This window comes from Aplidium turbinatum, chromosome 3 (genome assembly GCF_918807975.1).
Source record: "Aplidium turbinatum chromosome 3, kaAplTurb1.1, whole genome shotgun sequence".
In the NCBI taxonomy this organism is placed as follows: Eukaryota; Metazoa; Chordata; class Ascidiacea; order Aplousobranchia; family Polyclinidae; genus Aplidium; species Aplidium turbinatum.
In genome coordinates, this window is record NC_137474.1 from 43,811,215 (window position 1) to 43,837,755 (window position 26,541).

The 26,541-nt window shown below is 38.7% G+C and overlaps 1 protein-coding gene across 1 annotated transcript; it reads right to left on the reverse strand.

Annotated features, from left to right (window-relative positions):
- Positions 1-8,525: 8,525 nt before the first annotated feature.
- Positions 8,526-26,283, reverse strand: LOC145766214 (S-adenosylmethionine decarboxylase proenzyme-like). The gene is made up of 8 exons (XM_082577881.1): positions 25,992-26,283; positions 24,259-24,345; positions 22,632-22,758; positions 21,330-21,432; positions 20,885-21,093; positions 11,312-11,404; positions 10,920-11,075; positions 8,526-10,470 (listed from the first exon to the last, which is right to left on the reverse strand). Exons 1-8 carry the CDS (start codon positions 26,120-26,122, stop codon positions 10,336-10,338), a joined length of 1,041 nt encoding a protein of 346 aa, XP_082434007.1. The 5' UTR covers positions 26,123-26,283; the 3' UTR covers positions 8,526-10,335.
- Positions 26,284-26,541: the final 258 nt, after the last annotated feature.

The following is a 26,541-nucleotide window of genomic DNA, read 5'->3' on the forward strand; positions in this document are numbered from 1 at the left end:
TGATAGAAAATAAAATCGTCAAACTGACTTTATCAAGAAGGCTAAAGAGATCAAAACTATGTGATCAGCAGCAAAATAGCACAACAGTAAAATATTTTTTCATCGCTTTATGTATCTTCAATATGTATCTGTGTTGTGACATTTTGTGACCCCGAGTTTACAGAGTGGAAATCCGGCAATCACACACCAACACCACTGCACCATTTCGCCCATGACGTAGTTTTTCAGACAGCAAAGTTTTTTTAACATCGTTGCAACCTCACTAAACGTTGGAACTATGTAAAAACAGCAACTTTTGCTTCCTGTGTTGCAAGGTCTACCAACGAACAGCATTTTTTATGACGATGAACACACAGATTACGTATCACAACGTCACCACCTTTCAACCAATCAAATGCTTAGATTCATGCAAGACTGTCACAACCACTATCTTTTACTCGACGAAACACAGATAGAAGTCCACTGAAAATATTTTTGCAGCCTACTTTTTGCTATTGTATGTTGATTCAATGTAGAAGGAAAAGTTTTTGAGAAAGAAACGTTAATATTCTTAGTAAACAAACCATGGTTGAACACTTGAAGTACCGTGATGTCTCACACTGCTGCGCTAAATAACTGTCAACCAGGCCCGTAGCCAGACATTTTCAAGGGGGGGTTCCTAAATCCAAAAATATGGACCTTTTGATAACACTTCCTTCTTTGCCTGTCCCCAAGCAAGCAATCAAAACATAGGAAGTGGCAATAAATAATATATAGGCCAACAAACAAAACAAACTTCAAGTTGTCAACATTACAACAACAAAATAAATAAATAGGTTACAAACAATTTTCACGTTAACAATAGCACATCTACAGGGACGCCGGAAGCGGGGGCAGAGGGGACGGGTGCCCTTTTAAGGTCATGTAAACTACTGCACATTTTGCAATATAACAATTTCTGCTGTTCGCTTTTAGCCTAAATTGTCTACGATATGCGAGCTTCTAAACCAGGGAACCGCAAATAGTGGGTCGCGACCCACATTTGGATCGCGAGATTATCCACGGTGGGTCGCAAAAGGGTTTAACCTTACTATAAATATAACTTGTATGTCAAAAATAAATACAATCATATACTCTTTGACGCACTGAGTTTCGTCTTTCCACCTAAAACATCGGGAAGCTGATCGTGAGCTACATGCTCAGAACAATGGAAAACCTCTGTCCTTCTGCCCTGAACCAAAATATCTTAGGGTGACACTAGACAGATCGCTCACATACGACCACCATTTAGTGTCACTGCGCAAGAAACTGACATCCCGCACTGGGCTACTCAAGCGCCTGGCAGGCTCCAGCTGGGGGGCGAGGGCTGACACTTTTCATCCTTTTTCCTTGTCTACTCTTCAGCAGAGTAGGCTACTGTGCACCTGTTTGGTGCCGCAGTGCTCACTGCCATAAACATCGCCACAGCCATAAACAGCGCCTTGCGCACAATGACCGGATGCCTGCGTCCCACGCCATTGGACAATCTCCCCATTCTAGCTGGCATCCAACCTGCTGAGCTTCGTCGTGAAGAAGCGACTTTGTCTCTCAGTCGACGGGCACCGAAGCCTAACCACCTTCTCCACCACAAGATCTCTGCTCTCCCAAACGAGCACCTCCGGCGACTGAAATCAAAACACCCATTCGTGCCAGCCGCTCAACTTCTGATTAACGAAGCTGATGAAGAAAACATCTCTGCGGCTACTTAGGCAGACCATCTATTGAATTCTGAACGGAAGTCAAGTAGCCTATTACCAGACTCCATTCGTTCATTTCCTACGCCGACACATGCTCCATAGGCCTGACACTACAAAGACAGGCATGGGTGCGCCTCAACAGTCTTCGTACGGGCGTCGGGTTTTTCTGCTCAACCATGCACCAATGGTGAATGGCCTCTTCCTCCTCCTGTGAATGTGGTGCCGAGGAACAGACCGCAGACCACATCATCAATGACTGTAGAACGGAGTGGAAGGTCTGCGCGTCTTGAATGATGAAACCAAAGACTGGCTGCTCTCTAGCAGCCTTCCAGTGTAGTCCTGAAACATCGTGAATCTGGGGTGGTAAAAAGGTAGATCCTCGGTCCCAGAGGCTTACATGATGACGACCACAGTTAGGAGGTCCACTCGCTTATTAAGCCCAATTTGGTCCATTCCTGAATTATTGAAAGTATAGGAGTGGTAGAAAATCCCCCCCGCTCAATAAGCCCAAAATTGTCCTGTCCCGATGTGGGCTTAATAACCGGGGACGACCATATTGAAATTGATATTATATTGCAAAAGATTTTGCGCAAAAATTATATGCATCTGAAACTTTTGGGCCGCGAAGATTTCGAACGATTGTCTTTTGGGTCGCACCAACAAGTATTTGCGGAGTGTTCTAAACAAGCAACAATATATTAACATGTTTATTCAGAACTATCTGGAAGGTTTCAGCTGATCATAGGTAGCTGATCCTGTGATCGTATGTACACTACACCTTCTCCAAAATGTGGACCTTTTCGGCTCAAGGGGGGGTTCCCGGGAACCCCGAGAACCCCCCTCCTGGCTACGGGCCTGCTGTCAACAGCTGTAAGCCTTCTGTTTTAAAGAATCATCATCAAAGCGTTTATAAACTTTCAAAACATATTTGGACTCCAGAATTGCTAGAATCGTTGTTTTTTTTACAGTAGGCTAGCTCACAGAAAAATCATCTGGGGGGCAATTTGCACTGTAGCCTAGTTCAAGAGCCTACGTTCTGCATTCGTACTTCGACAGCAAAATCCATAATTTTTACATTGATTTAATGTCCGCAGACGTATCAACGTAAACATGACGGATTTTGTTGTTTTAGTACCAACTCCTGTCAGCAGTTAATCTACAAATTTCGGGGGCTGTGGAAAGTTAAGGTCCGAAAAATTCAACCAGGGAGACAGTATCTGGGAGGCATACCCCAAGGGAACTTTAACAGATTTGCTTGTTTTGCATTTTGTTACCCAATAACAACTGCACTCCCCAAACACTACATAGGCAGGGTACTTTCAGCAGTCCTGGTTGCCCACACTGCGAATCCATCATTCAGGTCGTCGATCACCTGGTCAACGACATGGGAAGCAGTAGGGTAGGCTACATGCATGTGGCGACATTTTTAAACAATGCTTGAAGCGCCAAAGGCACATAAGATGTGCACACCAAACGACTCCACATATAAATTAATATTAGATTTCTATAAAAGTATGCTAGAAGTTTGCTTTAAAATGGTGTCGCTTCTACCTTTTTCTCGACCTTTGCTATGTTGACGTGTATTGTTTTTGCTGTGATGGCCAGAAATAAAAACAACTGAACTGAAAATTAAATATCATTTTTTGCCATTACAGAAAGATTTCAATAATATATTTGACAAAGTCTTTGTTGTTTTGTACGTGTAGCGCTAATCTAATGTTTGTGTAGTATTTTGGTAAAATTTTGAAAATCCTTACGAGGTATATCTTAAAGGGGTACTAAAGGAAAAACCTGACTTAGCGATTTTCCACGTTCTTTGTGTTTAACATGCTACCATAAAACGATTTTCAATAAAATTTTGCCCCATTGCGGTCAGACCATCATTGCGCGCGTGCTTTTGTCAGAACTTTCAAAACCAGAATGGGCATGAGCAGCAAAGCGTGCGACTGTACAGTCTACGTAACAAAAGACGAGCAATCAGCTGATCACGCAACAGTTGTTACTGCCGGCGATTTAACTGTAGGCTATGTATGCATGTACATCAAAACATCAAATTTCAACGTCAAAACATCAGACAGTTTGCTCAAAACCTCAGATCTGATGTTAAAACATCAGATGTTGTAACGCGGCTTTTGTTATTGCTGTCTTTTGTGACTTATTCTCGAGCTGTGTTTGCACTTTTTGGTCATTTTGAAAAAAAATGAAAATAAATGAAACATTGGACTTTGGGCCTTGCCAGCGCCATTGAAAACAATTTTTTTTCGGTAATTTTTTAAAAATGTATTCTTGAATGTTCAGTTTACGCATTTTAATGCTTAATTCCCGTTTGAAAATTTCATTTAGTATGCCTTTTAGAACGGAAAATTAAAGCTAAATCAATTCGAAAAACTAAAGCAATCAAAAATCAACTTTCTTTCACTGCACTTCAGAGATCCCTAAGATGGAAACAATTGGCCTCTGTCTGAAGATAGTAACGCCTTTTTAAGCATTTTCTTTCATTCTTTTCAAATTATGTAATTTTTACTTTGTGTGGAGCTACATTTAAAGAGTTGTTTGTTTTTGTTATTTTCTCTAATGTTTAGCCGTCCAATTGTTTGTATCATCGCACTGTGAATGTCCTGGGCATGACGTTAAAAACTGCAACCGGTGGAAAAGGCTCCAGTGTGGGAACTCTGGAGTTATGGGGAATATGGAGTTACCCCTTAGTTTTCCATTACTCCCAGGTCTGCTCTGGCCCGTAGCAGTAGCACCTGTCAGGGCCCCAGCTATGGGTCAAATAACACCACTCCGGCTTGTCACCTTATTCAAACCTGGATGTGTGGCAGACTGTGCGGAAGAAGCTCATCACTGGACATAGCTCAACGGACAGGAAGGCACCATCCAGTTTCACAGTTGCAGGACGTGCCCAAGAGCATGACGTGACACGTAGACGTTATGGTCATCCTGCTGCATCTCATGCTTCACCCAATCGTCTTGACCATGTCTTGCCATTGGACCCTGAAACCTGAGACAAGAGAGTGAGGTTGGAGTCCCGCGCAGCCCTTCCTCACTTTAAACAAAATCACGCGCAAGTCATGATCCTGGATCAAGAAGCCCAGAAACTTGATCTCAGTCTCATTGGCCATCTTCGGAAACGAAGGGCGAACATCATCATCGCACTGTGAATGCGGGACAATAGCTTTCGTTGTCACAGCTTTTCTAACTGAATCAGGCTTCAAGGGCATCTCTTCTTTCGGCAACACGGCAACACCGGCTGCATAGCCGAGTGGTGAGAACCCTGGAACGGCAATCGAAAGGACGCCGGTTCAACACCGCTCGAGCATGCGGCTGTGTCTGTGGCAGGACACTTAAAAGCATGTCTGAAGGTGGACCCGAAGATTGGCTTCCTTGCCTTCCCGTCCACTTAATCTAAATCTTTAACTACCGGGTGTAAGCTTGGATTTTGAAAAAAAATGAAAATAAATGAAACATTGGACTTTGGGCCTTGCCAGCGCCATTAAAAACATTTTTTTTTCGGTAACTTTTTTTGATATGTATTCTTGAATGTTCAGTTTACACATTTTAATGCTTAATTCCCGTTTGAAAATTTCATTTAGTATGCCTTTAACCTTCCCTTATAGTAGGCTATGCTTTATGCTATGCACATTTCACCGTTATTCACACTGAAACGGGTAATAGACTACCTAGCCTATTGCAAACTAGTTGAGCAAGCAATGTGTTTACTTTAAAATATTGCATCTTAGTTTTTGAGGGGACACAAATTTCGATTCCTGAAACCCGGTGAAAACGAGCGGGAAATTATTGCAAAAATAATGGAAAAAATTACATCTTTCCTTTTTTTGGGAGGGAGAGGAGCACGTGACCAAGTGTGCCCCTTGTAGATCCGCTACTGACTTCGTTGAAACAATTAAGTTTGTTCCAGTCTCTTAAGGGTTTAAGAGAAGAGCAACACCTTTCTTTATCTTGGCACAGAGGCGGATCCCAGCAAGCAGCTTAAGAGGCGATCGTCTCTCCTGGATCTGCTGCTGTCATGGCATCGGCCGTAGCCCATTTTTTTCACAGACTGTGAGTTCTAAAGTTAATTAGTCTACTGAATTGGTGGCATTCTTAAGCGAAACACTTCAAACTTATCTTGGGGAGAGGACAAGCGCATGAGGTTCTTACGAGGTCGTGGTAGCTACAACTTCGGACTTTCTGGTATAATTTGGTGGATTGTGGAATCATTATTCTCGCACCGAGAAAGCCTGTTTAGAATCTTAATCCTGGCACTTTTGCATAGCCTATTTGTAGAGACTTTGAACCACGACACAGGCCCAATCGCCGAGATTGAAGCTTCCACTTGCTGTCTGTAAATAATTACATTCATATGTGTCGTTTAGTGGAGAGCGGTCCTTGAAATTTTTGTTCAACCGCACTGGCCACAAGGGCAAAATTTTTTGACTAAATATTTTGCCCATTTTAACGAAAAATGCTGAGTTGGCAAACTAGATTAGTACTGTAATTTAAAAGATGTAAGTAGGCCTAGGCTAGCTAGCTAGCTTTTATCAATATAAAATTCACTTTTCCAACTCTTTATTAACAATGGAAGCATGGCAGACTACAGATAGGGGGCCATGATGGAAGTCATTATGTTTTTGCGTTTGCCTCCAAGTTCGCGCACACACGTTGACCAGTTTCCATGCTTTTGATGAAAATTTTGCTTCTTCATGTTAACTAGCATCTCTGTGTCAACAGCTTTTCCGAGTTCCCAACCAATTTCTTGAAATCTTAAGATATTGTACAAAAACCTATCCAATTTTGCTTGCTTAGGTGTTGCCTTCATGGGAAACTCGGTGCAAAATGAATATAAGTTGGCTGAACGTTTGAAATGGCAGAATGCAAATCTCGACCTTGCTAAAACTGACTGCAAATAAGACACAATGCTTTAAGGGCGAAAATCATATAGTCTGAGTAGGCCTAAAACCATGATAGGTGGTCTGCAACGTATAAGGCTAACGCTCCATATGGAACAGACGTAATAAAGACCAACCGTCCGCTCATAAAATTATTGACAGTTAAAATTTTAGAAATTGAAGGGGAGTGCTCTCCTCCCGGCTACGCCTATGCACCCACAGAGAGTCGAACCACTTCCATTTGGTTTTGCCGTTTTTTGTGCACAAACTTGAGTAACAAACTGAGCTATTACATTCACGTATGTCAGCCAAGGATATAGGCCTAGATACAAAACAACTTATTGACTTACCGTATATGCACTTGGCTTGCAACAGATACTTGTATTGTAGCAAATTCTCTGAAGTTAAAGATTAAATTTCGTAATCACTGGAATGTAAAGGTAGGCTAAGTTAAAACGAAGATGCATTGTAGGCCTAAGTCTACAACGTTTCAACAATAAACGTAGGAAGAAATAGAAGAACAATTCGCAATTTTTCACTCGGTAGTATTTTAGAAATTATGTTGTAGCCTACTGTAGCCGATCTGGCTGAAGACTGTTCTTCTCTGTCTTACATATAGCTTTGAGGTGTGTCGAATCAGGATTAGATGAGCATAAACTAAAAGCTCTGTATTCCATATAAAAGCTCTGTATTCTAGGCTATATTCTCAGTTGACTGGATGACCAAACGGTCTCACTGTTCCTGGCTAATCAGATTGAATCATTCAACACCGAGCGTACGTGCGTTGTGATGTTAACAGTACTTTTCTAGAATCTGATTGGCAAATAGTTATTTCCCTCTCGAACTCTCGTTTTCAGCCGAATGCAATTCCAGGACACATGAAGTAGGCTAGACGACCTTTTTGACACCACAAGTCGACGAAGACTGACGGGCAGAAAATGCGACAAACAGACAACAACACTGCTGTTGCAATTCTCAAAGCTTGAGTCACAAGCAGGGGCGTGATATGTGAAGATAAAGACTTATCATGAAAGCTGCGTGAAAGACGGGACTGCTTCACAACCAAGATGCACGTCTCACGATAAGACGTGCATTTAAATGACTGAAACAAAATGCAATCTAGAAACCGCATAACGTGTGAAGGTCTATGCTACGTGTTATGGTCTGTAGCTCATCTTCACACTTTGATAAGATCCGTCGAGTTTGGAGCTATTTTCTGGCCATTCTTCAACCTCGGACATGCCAATACACCTCAGAGGGCGGTAGCCACTTTAACATAACAACTTTTGTAAGAGACAGTAAAGCTTGAAAGCAATCAAAAGTACAGGTAGAATAGCGTTTCAACCAATCAGAAGTTTGAGGTGAAACAGAGAAAAAACGCAAACACATCTGATAGAAAGCAAATTAAGTGAACGTTTCGCCGTGGTCAGCGTGCCCTAGAGGGTTAGTGTTAAGGGAATACACTTCGATAACGTGGATTCAATTCCTTACCCTGTCATTACTCTTTTTTCTTCTGTAACTATCAAAGTCCAAAGCAAGGATCAACTACCTGGCTGAGTGCTAAAAAGGTCACAATTGGAGGGTAGCCTCTTAAACATGTTCTGAATGGTTGGCGGCGTAATCGGGTCTTACTGAGCATCGCCATGTGAAAGTGGCTACCTCTCAAGACGACATACGCCATTTGAAAAGCTCTTTTAACTAGAACAGCGACTACCAAATGGAAAAAACTCGTATGCTAAAATATGTTGGAAGATGATAGGATCAAATCTATAAACATCATCGGTCAAACGTTATTTGTCTATAAAGAAGGTCACAAAGGCCAAGTTATTGGAGTTTGGTGCAAAACTAACGCTGTGACCCAACCAACTAGAAGTTCTGTTGCTGTATATCAACATGTTCAATTGTCCAATCCTGCTCGGCAGATTGCCTTGAATGTATTGAAAAGAAACACAATCTGTGACAAACACAATCTATTGTAGAGATGCTATTATTTAATGAAATACGGCGGCCAACTAATGCACAAGCACAGTGCAACCATTTTCAATGCGATCGAAGCCGAAGCATAAAGTATTAGCATTTATACCGGGTTGATAAATAAAAACTGAATTATTTTAAACAGTCTGAAACTAGTTACTTTCGTTTCAAAAAGCTCATCTTGACCTATTGGCATTTTACATCACTCTCAATAGAAAGAGCTTGTCATTAGCCAACTCTTCTTAAAGGAAAGTGGTTGCCTCTCCAGACAGCAAATCAGGCATGTTTTACATTGATTCAATGTCTACAGACGTTGAATAATGTAAAAAGAGACTGATTTACAGTCTGGGTAGATTGATAAAGCGATAATTTCAATAAAATAATACAAACATAACATCATCACACTTAAAAGTCCGATACACGAGTGACGTGGGTGAAAGTATCAACGTTGCCGGTCAGAGAAAAGAATTAGCTTCGTGATGACTGCATGTGCGATGGATGGCGTCGCTATTCTGTTTACTGCGATTAAAACCAGCACAACCCCTCCCCATGTTAGGGCAGAGGTGACACTCAACCAGTATTCGGTCTGACAATGGAGCATCAGTAAACTTACGAGGAAGTTTTGGTGGCACTCAAATAGTCTTAAAAATAGAGGATGCACTAAAAGAAAAACGTATAATTACGTTATAACTTCACATAATTGCAATGATGGAAACGCGAGAGCAGGTTTATTGGCAGCCCACTCTCTGATGAGTACGACGAGACAATGGGTACTCGGTGCCGCAGCGATTTTGAGCCTTGATCAGCTTTGAGCAGAGTTTACAAAGCAAAGATGATCAACCAGTAGACGAATCCTAGCAAAATATCACATACAAAGTACAACGGTACAGTCGGTAAAATCCATACAAGCGATTTTACCAGCAGCAAGCTTCCAGCAACGTTAAGACGATGCAAATACGGATATGTGACCCAGGCTAAAATTATAGCAATCCATTTGGACAATGAAAGACAACAGCATGGTAGGTCTCCTATAACACAAAGCAGCGCGATTCTGTTCTCTTAAACACTTCTTGATGTTGATATAGACGCATGATTCATGACGTGTTCTTTGCACAAACAATATAAGTCAAATGTGAAATAAAAGTTTTGAATCATCTTTGGAATGAGAGTAAAATTTAGGCTCTGTAGCTCCTACTAGCGATTAAAAACATCGGCAAGCCATTTTTACTTGGCTTGAGTCCTGAAGATTGAAATTTAGATTGAATGGACGAGAAATCGATTTACATATTAACCTTCAGATATGCCATTAAATCACATGCCAAAAGCACAACCGCATGCTTTTGAGCGGTGTCAAACAGGCGATTGTTCGTGCGTCAGTCGAAACAAAAAAACATATTTGAAAGATTGCAAAATTGGTAAAACGACCAAGATATCGGAGCCATTTACGCTCAGGCATCAAAAAGTTGATAACAATACTGGATTGCTGTTACAAAGCTTGATCAAATTCAAGAAAATATTCAATGATGTTGATACACAATTCTAAAACTTGGCTCATTGAAACGTGACAAAAGTTCTGTGGTTGGTTGTAACTTGCTTGATGCTGAAAGCGATAGGTAGTGGTTGGAATGCTGACCACAACGTGAGCTAATGAAACACCAACAATATGACATCCTGGACACAAATCGTTTATATAAAGTGAAAGAAACCAAAGTTTGTTGATGAATTCCTCAAGAAGTTTTGAAATTTCGTCCGATTCAGTCGCTTAGCTTGTAATTGGTGTAGAACAAGCAGTAGTCTTGAAGATGGGCTACTTGCTTGTCCAATTGGAGGAATCCTTTGACAATCGGCTGCTTCAAGGAATACCAGGAGTTGTGACAAAACGACGACTCCTATAACACGATAATGTAGTAAAGCTTTGGTAGAGAGCATTTCAGTTTACCCTTAACGTCCTCACAGCTAAAGTGAGTTTTCACGAAGAACAATTAGGCTACGCAAAGAAAGTCATTAGCCAAATTCCAAAATTTAAAAACGTTTTTAAATTTTTGGATTGATTGCAATGCGAAGTGGAGAAGACAGCACGTTTTCTTTGACAGTAATCGCATCTGGAAGTCGTGCCAAACAGCAATCAGTTTGTGCATCCAGAAATGAAAAATTAGTCGCATGAGAGCATACGAAAGTTCCCGGGAAAATGATTGGCCAATAAAAGTCTTATTATAGTTCTTTTTTGTTTCTATCGCAATTTTAGTTTGTCAACTGGCAGAAGTTGTTGATATGTTTTGCCTTTGATACTCTCAACGTTTTGATTAAATCTGAAAATCCACACAACTCGAGCACTCACGTGATTGGCGAACAACGTCATCGAGAACTTTCCAGGCTTGAAGACATCGAGAACCTTGTCAATCAATGGAGCGTAGTCGTCCATTATGACGTTGCTTTCGAAGCTGACGTAAGAAAACTCTTCTTCTGGTGTGACGTGGATGGTCCAATAGCCCCCCTGAAGTGCGGTTCATCCGGTTAAGTCGGTTGTGGCTGGACATACCATTGCTGGCTATCCAAGAAAGGTTTATTGCTTTATAAAGCCATGCATATTTGTAAAATAACCATGCGGCCTTTGTTGAACTAGACCAGTGGTTCATTATCTTTTCTGAACATATCGCGCACCTTAGAGGGAGTCACGCAGTGTGCCAATATTTTACGAAAGGATATGCAATATATAATTCGTAAAGTTACCTCAGCCAGCAATCCATTCAAGGAGTACCCGCAAGGTTCAAACAAGTAGGTACTCAACTTTGATCTAGGAAAAATGTCACCTATGCCGCTGGTCTGAAAATAACAGAAGGGATATTATGTTGAATGCAATTATAACGTCATATTAGTGGCATTATATGACCTCTCAACAGCAGAATCACATAGACTATAAAGGCTTTGTGGTGAGATCGATCACACAGGCGACCTTTAGTGATCGATAGAGACATAGATCTGTGATGACGTAGAAAGGTTGTTGACTTTATTTGACTATGATGTGCAGCGGTTACGTCATAATTATTCATAACCCAACAATAACAAAAGATAACATGAAACCAAGGAACTTTCAGAAATCGTTAGTTAAACTACCATTCAACGTTTTATAGGCAGAGAAAACTTTTTCTCGAACCGTAGAAAATTTCATTGTCAGATCACCGCTTCAATGCGTGATGGAAATCTACAGATAAATCTGCATCAGGCATTGCAGAGTGCAAAAAACAGTGTTGCAGAACGCGTTTTCGAATATTAAATTCTCATCAGTGCAACTACGTTTATGAACGCAATAACAACGGTTAAATTTAAACTCAATACAATACATTACAAACATTATAAGGACATATTCTCAGTGTTCAATTGAATATTAATAAATCCAGAGACATCAGAAAATCACTTCCCGCATGCAATTCCAGACCGACATTACTCGCTTAAGGTTTTTTTTTTTTTTGTTAAAACAAACTTAATGTTCAAAGCAAAAAAGCCATCACAATGAACATCTACCGAAGTATACTAATTTACAGTACTTAAATAAGCACTGAAAATTAATAGACGGTATTGTTATTAATATCAATTCAATATGATTTCAGTGATTATAATACAATGTAATACAGTAGCGTATCCAATTAATTAGCGACGACCTTCTAAAGTACACGTTAATTCGAACAGAAATAAGAATTTATCAAAAGTCTCAGTCATTTTAGAAAGATTTTACCACCGGTTACAGGACCATCTTTGCTTGTTTCCTTGACAGAGTCAACTCTGATTGATCATATACGCCTTGGAGAGTAGCTAGTTGAGAAAATTCAGATAACATGAAACCAAGGAACTTTCAGAAATCATTAGTTAAACTACCATTCAACGTTTTATAGGCAGAGAAAACTTTTTCTCGAACCGTAGAAAATTTCATTGTCAGATCACCGCTTCAAGGCGTGATGGAAATCTACAGATAAATCTGCATCAGGCATTGCAGAGTGCAAAAAACAGTGTTGCAGAACGCGTTTTCGAATATTAAATTCTCATCAGTGCAACTACGTTTATGAACGCAATAACAACGGTTAAATTTAAACTCAATACAATACATTACAAACATTATAAGGACATATTCTCAGTGTTCAATTGAATATTAATAAATCCAGAGACATCAGAAAATCACTTCCCGCATGCAATTCCAGACCGACATTACTCGCTTAAGTTTTTTTTTTTTGTTAAAACAAACTTAATGTTCAAAGCAAAAAAGCCATCACAATGAACATCTACCGAAGTATACTAATTTACAGTACTTAAATAAGCACTGAAAATTAATAGACGGTATTGTTATTAATATCAATTCAATATGATTTCAGTGATTATAATACAATGTAATACAGTAGCGTATCCAATTAATTAGCGACGACCTTCTAAAGTACACGTTAATTCGAACAGAAATAAGAATTTATCAAAAGTCTCAGTCATTTTAGAAAGATTTTACCACCGGTTACAGGACCATCTTTGCTTGTTTCCTTGACAGAGTCAACTCTGATTGATCATATACGCCTTGGAGAGTAGCTTTGATAAATTCTTATTTCTGTTCGAATTAACGTGTACTTTAGAAGGTCGTCGCTAATTAATTGGATACGCTACTGTATTACATTGTATTATAATCACTGAAATCATATTGAATTGATATTAATAACAATACCGTCTATTAATTTTCAGTGCTTATTTAAGTACTGTAAATTAGTATACTTCGGTAGATGTTCATTGTGATAGCTTTTTTGCTTTGAACATTAAGTTTGTTTTAACAAAAAAAAATAAACCTTAAGCGAGTAATGTCGGTCTGGAATTGCATGCGGGAAGTGATTTTCTGATGTCTCTGGATTTATTAATATTCAATTGAACACTGAGAATATGTCCTTATAATGTTTGTAATGTATTGTATTGAGTTTAAATTTAACCGTTGTTATTGCGTTCATAAACGTAGTTGCACTGATGAGAATTTAATATTCGAAAACGCGTTCTGCAACACTGTTTTTTGCACTCTGCAATGCCTGATGCAGATTTATCTGTAGATTTCCATCACGCATTGAAGCGGTGATCTGACAATGAAATTTTCTACGGTTCGAGAAAAAGTTTTCTCTGCCTATAAAACGTTGAATGGTAGTTTAACTAATGATTTCTGAAAGTTCCTTGGTTTCATCATAGATATCTTACATATAGATATGCAACTCAGCAATCGTGGAATTATCGTCACGCTCGACTGACTTTATGGACACAATCAACAATCAAGGTTGCCAGCTCGGCCAGCGTATCCATGGCAGGCTATTATTGTACGGTTTGGGCTTGGCGAGTGGTGGCTTTTGAGCTCCTTTGGAATATTTTGTTTGGCGTATATTTCAAGTTTTCACAGAATAGCCTACTATGAAAAATCAAGACAATAAACTTTCTTCACGTAGGGCAACTTCTGTTTCATGATCGTTGGAACTACCATTTAAGCTTATTTCCAGTGACTCATTAAAGCTTGTTGTAGACAGTTTACAAACCTGAGATAGAGGGGCGCCGGAACGATTTTAGGGTGAGATATACGGTAGCGATAATGCTGGGCAACTCGTTCGTTTTCCCGCTATTAGCCATGAAAGTCGAAATGTGAGACAGATGAATAATTGCAATAACTTGAACAAGAAACGAAAGGTAAATTTCACATTCATAGCATCACAATCTGCTGCAAAGTATAAAATGTGTCCACGGGATAATTTGTGTGGGCCAACTGTAGGCTATAGGCCCTATAATTTGGCTAAAAGCGAATAGCAGAAGTTGTTGGCCTATATTGCAAAATGTGCAGTAGCTTACATGACCTTAAAAGGGCACCATTGCCCCCCATCCAGAGAAAATTTGAGGGCAGGGGGCATCCTCCCCCCTGCTGAGACAGCTTCATTAGCATCACGGATCCAACCGCCAAACCAAGACAATTTTAATGTTTGGTACACACCATAACTAGGCTACCAAATGCTATAGCACAGCTTTCGGTAGCCAGCAGTAACTTTCATTTTGGTAACACTCAGTAGATTAATTGAATAAAACTTCAGCTTGTCCTGAAACTACAGCTCCAAAAAAAGTCTTTACCTACTTATCAATGGTTGACAGGCTTGTTGTTAGGCATTGTCGGAAATTTTCAAGCATTTTCAGGGGTTGTCAAGCATTGTAGAGTAGCTACTTTTAGGCATTGTCTAGGATTTCTAGGCATTGTCGATCATTATCAGTAGTTGACGGGTTTGTTAGGCATTATAGAACATTTTCAGGCATTGCCAAACATTTTCAGGGGTTGTCGAGGATTTTCAGGAGTTGTCAGGCATTGTAGAGTAGCTACTTTCAGGCATTGTTGGGAATTTCCAGGCATTGTCAAGGATTTCCAGGCATTGTTGATCAATATCAGTGGTTGACAGGTTTGGTAGTCATTATGGAACATTTTCAGGCATTGTCGAACATTTTCAGGAATTGTCGAGCATTTTCAGGGGTTGTCGAGCATTTTCAGAGGTTGTCAGGCATTGTAGAGTAGCTACTTTCAGGCATTGTCAGTAATTCCAAGGCATTGTCTAGGATTTAGGGGGGGGGGGGCAGAGGGTGCAGGTACTCCGGACCCCCGACTTTTAAAGGGCCCCCTACGTGAAAAAAATGTGATTTTGTGTTATTTTTTTTCTTTTAGCTTTGGTGGTTTCTGCAAAATGCTGTGCAGTGCTGGATTGATGCTACTGTAGACGTCGAGGGGGTGTTTCACGCCATAGGCGAATTTTTTTTCACGGGGGCCCCTGATCTAAAAGTGCCCCGGGCCCCCCATCAGTTAAATCCGGCCCTGCGTGAAAATGAAATGCGTTTTTTATCAGATTATAATCAAAATCAAATATCGTAGTCTGAAAGTGCCGCCCCCAGACGTGCCGCCCCCAGACGTGCCGCCCCCAGACGTGCCGCCCGGGGCGGTCCGCCCCTCCTTTCCCCCCTAGCTACGCCACTGATTGTCGGACATCTTCAGGCATTGTCTAGGATTTCCAGGCATTGTCGAACATATTCAGTGGTAGATAGGTTTGTTAGGCATTGTCGAACGTTTTCTTGGGTTGTCGATCATTACCAGGTTTTGACAGGTTTGTCAGGCATTGTCGATACTTATGATAGCCAGGTCATTTAAACGCTGCTGTGTTTGTGTATATCGTAAATACGTTTACAACCTACGCAAAATAGAAAGGGATCATTCTGCTGCGCATGCAGAGCTGGGAATAAAAATGCATGAAAATGTTCGACAACGCCTTACAAACGTGTCAAAAACCAATAATGATCGACAATGCCTGGAAATCCTAGACATGCTAGGAAATGCCCAACAATGCCTGAAAGTAGCTTAATCTAGAATGCCTGACTACCCCTGAAAATGCTAGACAACCCCTGAAAATGTTCGACAATGCCTGACAAACCCATCAACCACTAATAATGATCAACAATGCCTGGAAATCCTAGACAATGCCTGGAAATTCCCAACAATGCCTGAAAGTAGCTACTCTACAATGCCTGAAAACCCCTGAAAATGCTCGACAATCCCTGAATACGTTCCATAATGACTACCAAACCTGTCAAACACTGATATTGATCGACAATACCTGGAAATCCTAGACAATGCCTGGAAATTCGCAACAAATGTCTGAAAGTAGCTACTCTACAATGCCTGACAACCCCTGAAAATGCTCGACAACCCCTGAAAATGTTCGGCAATGCCTGAAAATGTTCCATAATGACTGCCAAACCTGTCAAACACTGATATTGATCGACAATGCCTGGAAATCCTAGACAATGCCTGGAAATTCCCAACAATGCCTGAAAGTAGCTACTCTACAATGCCTGACAACTCCTGAAAATGCTCGACAACCCCTGAATATGTTCGATAATGCCTGAAAATGTTCGACAATGCCTCACAAGCCTGTCAACCACTGATAATGATCGACAATACCTGGAAATCCTAGACAATGCCTGGAAATTCCCAACAAATGTCTGAAAGTAGCTACTCTACAATGCCTGACAACCCCTGAAAATGCTCGACAATCCCTGAAAATGTTCGGCAATGCCTGAAAATGTTCCATAATGACTGCCAAACCTGTCAAACACTGATATTGATCGACAATGCCTGGAAATCCTAGACAATGCCTGGAAATTCCCAACAATGCCTGAAAGTAGCTACTCTACAATGCCTGACAACCCCTGAAAATGCTCGACAACCCCTGAATATGTTTGATAATGCCTGAAAATGTTCGACAATGCCTCACAAGCCTGTCAACCACTGATAATGATCGACAATGTCTGTAAATCCTACACAATGCCTAGAAATTCCCAACAATGCCTGAAAGTAGTTAGCCTACTCTACAATACCTGAAACCCCTGAAAATGTTCGACAACCCCTGAAAATGCTCCACAACCCCCCAAAAAGCCGACAATGCCTGACAATGCCCGACAATGCCTACAATGCCAGACAATGGGTATTAAGAGGTACCCTCTGTGACTGTGATTTGTTTTCAATCACCAGAATCTCCATAAAGCAGTCCATGCGGAACGAGAATGTGACGTCATCACAAGCAATCCATACGTCAACTTGAAAACGAAGAAAGTTTTATTTAAACAAAAACCAAAAAATATATTAAAAATAAAGTTGTTTTGCTGTGCCAAGTTTGAAGTCAATGCATACAGCCATAGCTACGCTGTTAGCCTTCAAACATCGTTACGCACCACTGAGTTGCATATCTATATATAAGATATCTATGGTTTCATGTTATCTGAATTTTCTCAACTAGCTACTCTCCAAGGCGTATATGATCAATCAGAGTTGACTCTGTCAAGGAAACAAGCAAAGATGGTCCTGTAACCGGTGGTAAAATCTTTCTAAAATGACTGAGACTTTTGATAAATTCTTATTTCTGTTCGAATTAACGTGTACTTTAGAAGGTCGTCGCTAATTAATTGGATACGCTACTGTATTACATTGTATTATAATCACTGAAATCATATTGAATTGATATTAATAACAATACCGTCTATTAAATTTCAGTGCTTATTTAAGTACTGTAAATTAGTATACTTCGGTAGATGTTCATTGTGATGGCTTTTTTGCTTTGAACATTAAGTTTGTTTTAACAAAAAAAAAAAAACCTTAAGCGAGTAATGTCGGTCTGGAATTGCATGCGGGAAGTGATTTTCTGATGTCTCTGGATTTATTAATATTCAATTGAACACTGAGAATATGTCCTTATAATGTTTGTAATGTATTGTATTGAGTTTAAATTTAACCGTTGTTATTGCGTTCATAAACGTAGTTGCACTGATGAGAATTTAATATTCGAAAACGCGTTCTGCAACACTGTTTTTTGCACTCTGCAATGCCTGATGCAGATTTATCTGTAGATTTCCATCACGCATTGAAGCGGTGATCTGACAATGAAATTTTCTACGGTTCGAGAAAAAGTTTTCTCTGCCTATAAAACGTTGAATGGTAGTTTAACTAATGATTTCTGAAAGTTCCTTGGTTTCATGTTATCTGAATTTTCTCAACTAGCTACTCTCCAAGGCGTATATGATCAATCAGAGTTGACTCTGTCAAGGAAACAAGCAAAGATGGTCCTGTAACCGGTGGTAAAATCTTTCTAAAATGACTGAGACTTTTGATAAATTCTTATTTCTGTTCGAATTAACGTGTACTTTAGAAGGTCGTCGCTAATTAATTGGATACGCTACTGTATTACATTGTATTATAATCACTGAAATCATATTGAATTGATATTAATAACAATACCGTCTATTAATTTTCAGTGCTTATTTAAGTACTGTAAATTAGTATACTTCGGTAGATGTTCATTGTGATGGCTTTTTTGCTTTGAACATTAAGTTTGTTTTAACAAAAAAAAAAAAAACTTAAGCGAGTAATGTCGGTCTGGAATTGCATGCGGGAAGTGATTTTCTGATGTCTCTGGATTTATTAATATTCAATTGAACACTGAGAATATGTCCTTATAATGTTTGTAATGTATTGTATTGAGTTTAAATTTAACCGTTGTTATTGCGTTCATAAACGTAGTTGCACTGATGAGAATTTAATATTCGAAAACGCGTTCTGCAACACTGTTTTTTGCACTCTGCAATGCCTGATGCAGATTTATCTGTAGATTTCCATCACGCATTGAAGCGGTGATCTGACAATGAAATTTTCTACGGTTCGAGAAAAAGTTTTCTCTGCCTATAAAACGTTGAATGGTAGTTTAACTAATGATTTCTGAAAGTTCCTTGGTTTCATGTTATCTGAATTTTCTCAACTAGCTACTCTCCAAGGCGTATATGATCAATCAGAGTTGACTCTGTCAAGGAAACAAGCAAAGATGGTCCTGTAACCGGTGGTAAAATCTTTCTAAAATGACTGAGACTTTTGATAAATTCTTATTTCTGTTCGAATTAACGTGTACTTTAGAAGGTCGTCGCTAATTAATTGGATACGCTACTGTATTACATTGTATTATAATCACTGAAATCATATTGAATTGATATTAATAACAATACCGTCTATTAATTTTCAGTGCTTATTTAAGTACTGTAAATTAGTATACTTCGGTAGATGTTCATTGTGATGGCTTTTTTGCTTTGAACATTAAGTTTGTTTTAACAAAAAAAAAAAAACTTAAGCGAGTAATGTCGGTCTGGAATTGCATGCGGGAAGTGATTTTCTGATGTCTCTGGATTTATTAATATTCAATTGAACACTGAGAATATGTCCTTATAATGTTTGTAATGTATTGTATTGAGTTTAAATTTAACCGTTGTTATTGCGTTCATAAACGTAGTTGCACTGATGAGAATTTAATATTCGAAAACGCGTTCTGCAACACTGTTTTTTGCACTCTGCAATGCCTGATGCAGATTTATCTGTAGATTTCCATCACGCATTGAAGCGGTGATCTGACAATGAAATTTTCTACGGTTCGAGAAAAAGTTTTCTCTGCCTATAAAACGTTGAATGGTAGTTTAACTAATGATTTCTGAAAGTTCCTTAAGGTCGTCGCTAATTAATTGGATACGCTACTGTATTACATTGTATTATAATCACTGAAATCATATTGAATTGATATTAATAACAATACCGTCTATTAATTTTCAGTGCTTATTTAAGTACTGTAAATTAGTATACTTCGGTAGATGTTCATTGTGATGGCTTTTTTGCTTTGAACATTAAGTTTGTTTTAACAAAAAAAAAACCTTAAGCGAGTAATGTCGGTCTGGAATTGCATGCGGAAAGTGATTTTCTGATGTCTCTGGATTTATTAATATTCAATTGAACACTGAGAATATGTCCTTATAATGTTTGTAATGTATTGTATTGAGTTTAAATTTAACCGTTGTTATTGCGTTCACAAACGTAGTTGCACTGATGAGAATTTAATATTCGAAAACGCGTTCTGCAACACTGTTTTTTGCACTCTGCAATGCCTGATGCAGATTTATCTGTAGATTTCCATCACGCATTGAAGCGGTGATCTGACAATGAAATTTTCTACGGTTCGAGAAAAAATAACAAAAGAATTCACAGAGTTACCATCCAAAAGAAGCAAAGCCATAAAATCACCTATGAAAAATACAAGAAGCCAGCTAATGGTTCATCTTCCAAGCTGCAACATAAACCCGGTTCACGTGCCATGAGTTTGCAGGACTTGAAGTGCAAACCGGCCGATAGATCAATCATTAACTAACAAATGGAATTATACTGTTTCGCCGGTTGAGTGGATGAGTTGGCAAACGTTCTTATCTAGTGGCATGCCAAAGGCCGAATGTTCGTCAGGTTTTATTGAAGTAAATTTAACATTAAATAATTTTGCAATTATGTAATCATTTTAATGTTAAATCAACGTAAGAAGCACTCGTACACAACGCCAATGAATTGGGCAATAAGCTAGTGTGTGTAAATAATTAATTTGTTTAAAACGTAACTTGTTGACAGTTTGTCAAAGCTTTCAGCAAGCAAACCCCAATGAACTACGCCTGGTTGCCGGCACCACTGTGTCCAATAGAATTTTTAATAAATCACAAATGCATTCAGTTGATAACATTTTTAACTTAAGTAAATCAAAGTCAAGTGCTTCATGAATTATTGGAGCAGGTCCAATAAATGCAGTAAGACAACAGCAACAATACAGTAATTAACAAAAGTTGACGTTCAACTTGCTTCAGCACCTGGCAACGTGAACGCGAACTACTGTAGAAAGAAAAAAGCTCCATCAGCTGTTCAAACAGTACCTTAGTCACGGAATCACCAGTCCTGGGCTTGCCATGCTCGCCCGTGGCATTAAATTGGGCCATGACGTCTCTATCCAGTTCTGTCATCAGGATTTCAATGGTCTGGTCAGGCTGGTCAATGCCAACCAGTGCATGGTTGCCAGGATGGTTAAGGGTGTAAAGAAACCAGCAATCACCATCCATTCGTCCTAAGCAGTATGAAGCGCTGGCTGTTGGGAAAGAGATTAAAACAAGAATTGAGTAGAAGTGCCTTCAAATGTTTCGTTTTGACGCAAAATGTTATACGTGTTTATTTCATTCAAATAAAACAAGCCTTGAATTTTTTTTACTTTATTAAAACTAGTGGCGGGGCAAAATATTGACTTGAGGAGCTCTGGTAGGCCATGCTTGATCGCCCGAAAAATATAGGAGCTTAGAGGCCTGCTAACGTCTACTGCTTCCATACCGGATAACAACTTGTCTAAGTAAACGATTTCATCTTGAAACGTCTTGTGAGGATGAGGCTGATGTTGGGGCTTCATGAAGTTCTTTCTTGAATAAAAGCAATCCTGAAAGTTGAATGTCACATTAAAACTTACGGAAAAGTGCATTGAGATTCTTAATAACTTGCAAAAAACTTTGACAAATTCGCTGCAGCAACTCTTCACAACATATGGTTTTAATGTATACAGTAAACGCTTTAGATCTCAATAATTTTAGGAAACGAAGCAATGCAGCCTACTACAGACAGTGATCACAGGATGCACGACTTTATGCCGCTGTCCAAATGACACCATCCCAAGCACGCAAGGTCAGTAGGCTATGCAATATGCATGCATTGCATACATTACTTAACTGACGCGTGACTTGGTTATTTCTTATAAAACTAAATTATTATTTTTTTGAATGTGGTAATAATTTGACATGGTAGCAATTTCAATTTTTTACACAAACAAAAATATAAAAATTGTTTTGTTGCACTTTAATGTTCAAATAAAGACGAAGGTGCCACTAATTCAATTGTTGCTTTTTAACCTTTATGAACACGCCTGCTGAGAAATCTTACCAATCAGAAACGTCTTGACAAACTCAAAGTAGAAGTCTGGCCCCCCGCAATTAATCTCGTTCCTCGCAGCTTTATGAACAACACAGGAGGCCAGTTACACTCTTTTGTTTTCAAAGACAACCGACTAAGTTCGGACGCGCATTCAAACAGCCATATTTAACTTCAGATGAATAATAATCATAGGCAATTTTTGGTCTGTAACTGTGTAACATTTTGTACTAATTAACCTTTGTAAACATGTGTGAAGAGACATTTTAACAAGTAAAACAGTCTGACAAACTCTAGGTCTAAGTCTGGCTTCCCGCAGTTAATCTCGTTCTTCGCTGCTTCATGAACAAACACAGTAGGTAAGCTAAACCTTTTAAAAAAACAATTAATTTTAGAAAGAAATAACCAAGTCTTGCGTCACTCATGTATTGCGACGTTCGGCCTTGCGTCATTGTCTTGCGACCTAGGGATGGCGTCATTCTTGTTCACGTCATTGGGATCGCGGCATTAAGTCGTGTACCGGTAATTACACGAATGGGATTAATGTAAAAAAATTATAATTCTACAATTTAAGCAATTGATTGAGCTTCGCTTTTAGCAGCATGATCGTTGCTTACTTCACAATGTAAATTCTAACAAAAAATCTATAACTCGTATGTATAGTTTTTTCTGTTACGTACTCTTTGAGTAACTCAAGTAATGATGTAAACTTACCGCCACGGTGTCCAAGCCGCATTTAGCTTCAGCTATCTTGAGAATATGAGGCAAAGCTTGAAGGCAAAGAGTTGTTCCACAAGTCTTCAATATTATTCGCCGTTTGGATATAAAAAGACTTGACTCACTACAAAGAAGGTTTTGCTACAATGGAATCAATGTGCATTTACCGTTGAAACTTAGAAAACAATAAAAAAAACTACCAGTAAATGAATTTCCACTACGATAAATTAGGATTGTTAATATTTTGTGAATGGTTATCCAAAATTGTACTTTGAAAAAATATTGAATCGCTTTATCTCTGAGAATTCCAACCAAAAAGAAAAGGCTGAAAATGAGTTAAACGTGAAGCATTGCTTGTCCATTCCGTTTGTGGGAAAAGAATCCAAAACGTTTGCTCGTAAAATCGAACAGTTTATGAAAAATAAATTTGATGTGGACGTTTTTCCTATTTATAAAACATTTAAAATTAGTTCGTATTTTCAACTAAAGTCCCAGACGCCGTCTCTCTGCTCAAATGTCGTATACAGTTTTACATGTCCGTGTGATTCGGCATTGACGTGCATCGGTATGTCCACCAAACATTTGACCACGAGAGTACGGGAGCATCTGAACTTTAGAGACTTAAAGAAAAGTGCCATCAAAAACCATATCATGGATTGTTCTTTTTGCACAGATCGAAAATTCTCTACTGACTCATTTAAAATTTTACGCAAAGGCAAATCCCAATTTGACACAAAAATTCAGGAAGCGCTGTTAATCAAACGCTACAACCCAAATTTAAACAAACAATTATTTGCGGGAGGCGCCTCCATTCTGCTCAACATTTACTAGTGTATCACGTACCCCGTGGTGCAAATTCATTTGTAACTTAGTCACGCAGTTGCCTTTTCTTAATGTAATTTGCTTTTCGTCTGTCTGTATGTTTTCCACTCTATTGCTTTTAATCGTTGCGTGTTTCTCGATGCTTTTAGTTAGTTAGTTAGTTATGGTAGTTACTGTCAAGAAGTGAAATTTATTGTAGTTTATAAATATTTGCAGATTCCTGATGAGGGCTTAAGTTAAGCCGAAAACGTTTGAATGTTGAACTATTTGTAAATATGTATACTATATAATAAATCAAATGTAGTTATTACTATCTGAAGCCTTTACAAATTGTTTCACCTAACGGATCATCAGAAGGTCTTAAGAATTCTATTTGAATAAGACCTTCTGATGATCCGTTAGGTGAAACAATTTGTAAAGGCTTCAGATAGTAATAACTACATTTGATTTAATTCGCTCTGCTTTGCCTTTTTGCTTGGCATTGAGCACTTTTTGTAGTATTAATAGTTTTCATTGTTTTTTTTTATACTATATAATATATATACTGTTGTAATGCTCAACCCTGTGTTATTGTTGTGTCTTGCCAGTCTTTGGTATAAAAAAGAAAACTCTCATCCCGAAACTATATAAACATTTAAATGTATTGAGAAATCATTGAAGTATCAATACAGGCCGTGAAATTCGAATGTATGCATACATAACATAACATATCGCCTTCGGACATTCTGTTGTGTTATTGTCTATGTTAAAATTGCCATAATATGTAGATGGCTAGCTTTCTCCTCTCAATAACCTACTTCACCTGAGAAGATAAGCAGTTTGTCCATCTCCTTCTAACACGTCAAGGATTGTACATTGAACATGCTTTAGAATACGCTCCCAGTCAGATCTGTAACAAAAATAAAAATGGAACTTAAAAAATAAGGCATTGCAATCAATGCAAAGCAAATCTTAAACAAGTGTTACAGCAAAAAATACTTAAATATACTGGGTCCTGCAGCTAATTTGGGAATTTTGTATTTTTTGTTATTACCCGATCTTTCAAGGTTGAAAAAGGTAAAATTATCATTTTAACTTAACCTTACAATCTATTCAACACAATTATTTAAAATGATGGCCCTTGCTTCGATAGCTTTGGATATTCTCTGGCAAAACCGTAAACAACTTCTCTTTATCACATCGGTATCAAGATTCCGGAATGCTCTTTAAATGACTTTTTAAAGTTGAGGTTAGAGTGTGGAATTGAGCTAGACTGTCTTTCAATCATGCTGAATAGCCAATACTCGTAAACGTTCAAATCTGGAAGCTACTCGGCCAAATGTCTTTCGGGACAAACATGGGAAGATTCTCCTTCAGACAAGTCTGGACTTTTTTGCTCCATGCGCTGGCACAGAGTCTTAAACAAGCATGACTTTGGTAGCATTGTACTTTCTATGAATCCAGGGAAGAAAAATATAATTTAGGATCTTCAGATATATACTCTGTTGTATTAATTTCAAGTCCAGCTTTGATGAAATGAGGAGGCATCACCTTGCCACGGCTGCAAAAACCATGACAGAAGCAAAATTTTTGCTTTCCATCAGATGAGGAACTTCATTAGGGTCACAGGCAATAACTCGTGTGTTCTGACAGTTTGTCAACAACCTTGTCCACAATGAACTTTTTCTCATTGTCAAAAATGTGAACATGTCCTCACTTGTTCTCGAAATGATTGAGAAGCTTTACACAATACACATCTTTCAACTCTGACTGATCTTGAGCGGGCAGTGAAGAGGTTGCAACGTTTTGACAAAAGACTCCATTTCAAGGTCTTCATTGACTGCTCTGCTGATGGTTCTGTGAGAGACATGGCACCTTTTGGCCAGTTTTGTCATTGATTGTATTGTGTCTGCCTTTATTGACCTTTTTCGACACATGTGCCTTAATGCCCATTCACCTAGTCTTTATAGATGTTTTAAATTTCAGGTTTATATATCTTTGTTTGCTGACATATTGTTTATGGAAGCAATAGTTACCACTTTCTATTGTTTGTGAATGACAAAAATGTGCTAATAGCAAATGGTACTAAAACATCGAACTGCTTAGCAAGTTAAATGGTAAAACATGACAATACAATGGTACTGTACACAGCTGTTTTACAACTTTTGTTTAGGAATTCACACTGTTCTTATTAGGCTTACGAATAGTCATACACACAATTACATCAACAACAACTGTGTTGTTTCACTTTAAAATCTAGATAAGACAAACCTGCGTGAGGCTAGCCGGCTAACTTGCAGCATTTCTGCAAATTCTAGTCAAGCTACTGGTATTTTACATATTGAATATGTAGTTAGCATTAGTATTCTATAGGCCTAATTTAAATTTAATAAGAATAGCCACCAAAAAAACTTGACTTGAGGTCAAACTGACGCAACACGCTAAAAAGCAAAATTTTATATTCTTCTGACTTTGCCTTCACATATAGGCTAGGTAGTAAGGTAGGCCAACAAAAGCAGGCAATTTTAATCTGAGTGTAAAAGTAATGGCACTAACCGAGATATTTTTCTCATGTCACCAGAGCCAACACTATCTTTAGATTTTGAAAACCATATTTCCAAGAGTTTTTCGACTCCTTCAAAAAAGTTACCACTGCCATTGCTGTTGTAAGCTATCACCTCCGCCATAGCAAAATTGATATATGTTGATCAAAACCTTGTTTGCGATAAGACTTGTCAGCTAATATCAGAGCACATTGCTATGATAAACTGTAAAATTTTACTCAGATAAGGAATCAAATCCACAATTGTTTTTCCATTTCCACACAGCCAAAACAAAAAAAGCCTAATTGTCCTGAAATATACCAAGGTAAATATTCAAAAATTGACTTTGGCAAAATGTAAATTCACTTCCCTGCAGATACACTATTAGAAGCCTACATTTGAAAACTATACATGGAAGTTTTTTGGAAGAGCATGAACTTGAAATTAAACAACTGAGTTGTCTGTCATTAATTGGTAATGTGAAGCCTGAGTGGTGAAAGCTATGGTTCGGTGCTCAATAAGGTGATAGTTTGTCACTGCTCAAGAGCATGTTGCTGTATCTT

Excerpts from the sequence above, each read along its gene's own strand:
- LOC145766214 (XM_082577881.1), bottom strand. The coding sequence starts at position 26,122 with ATGGCGGAGGTGATAGCTTACAACAGCAATGGCAGTGGTAACTTTTTT. Across the intron at positions 21,094-21,329 it reads CTTAGACAAGTTGTTATCCG|CCAGCGCTTCATACTGCTTA; the intron begins GTATGGAAGCAG and ends CTTTCCCAACAG. Across the intron at positions 10,471-10,919 it reads TGACGTTGTTCGCCAATCAC|GAGTCGTCGTTTTGTCACAA; the intron begins GTGAGTGCTCGA and ends ATCGTGTTATAG.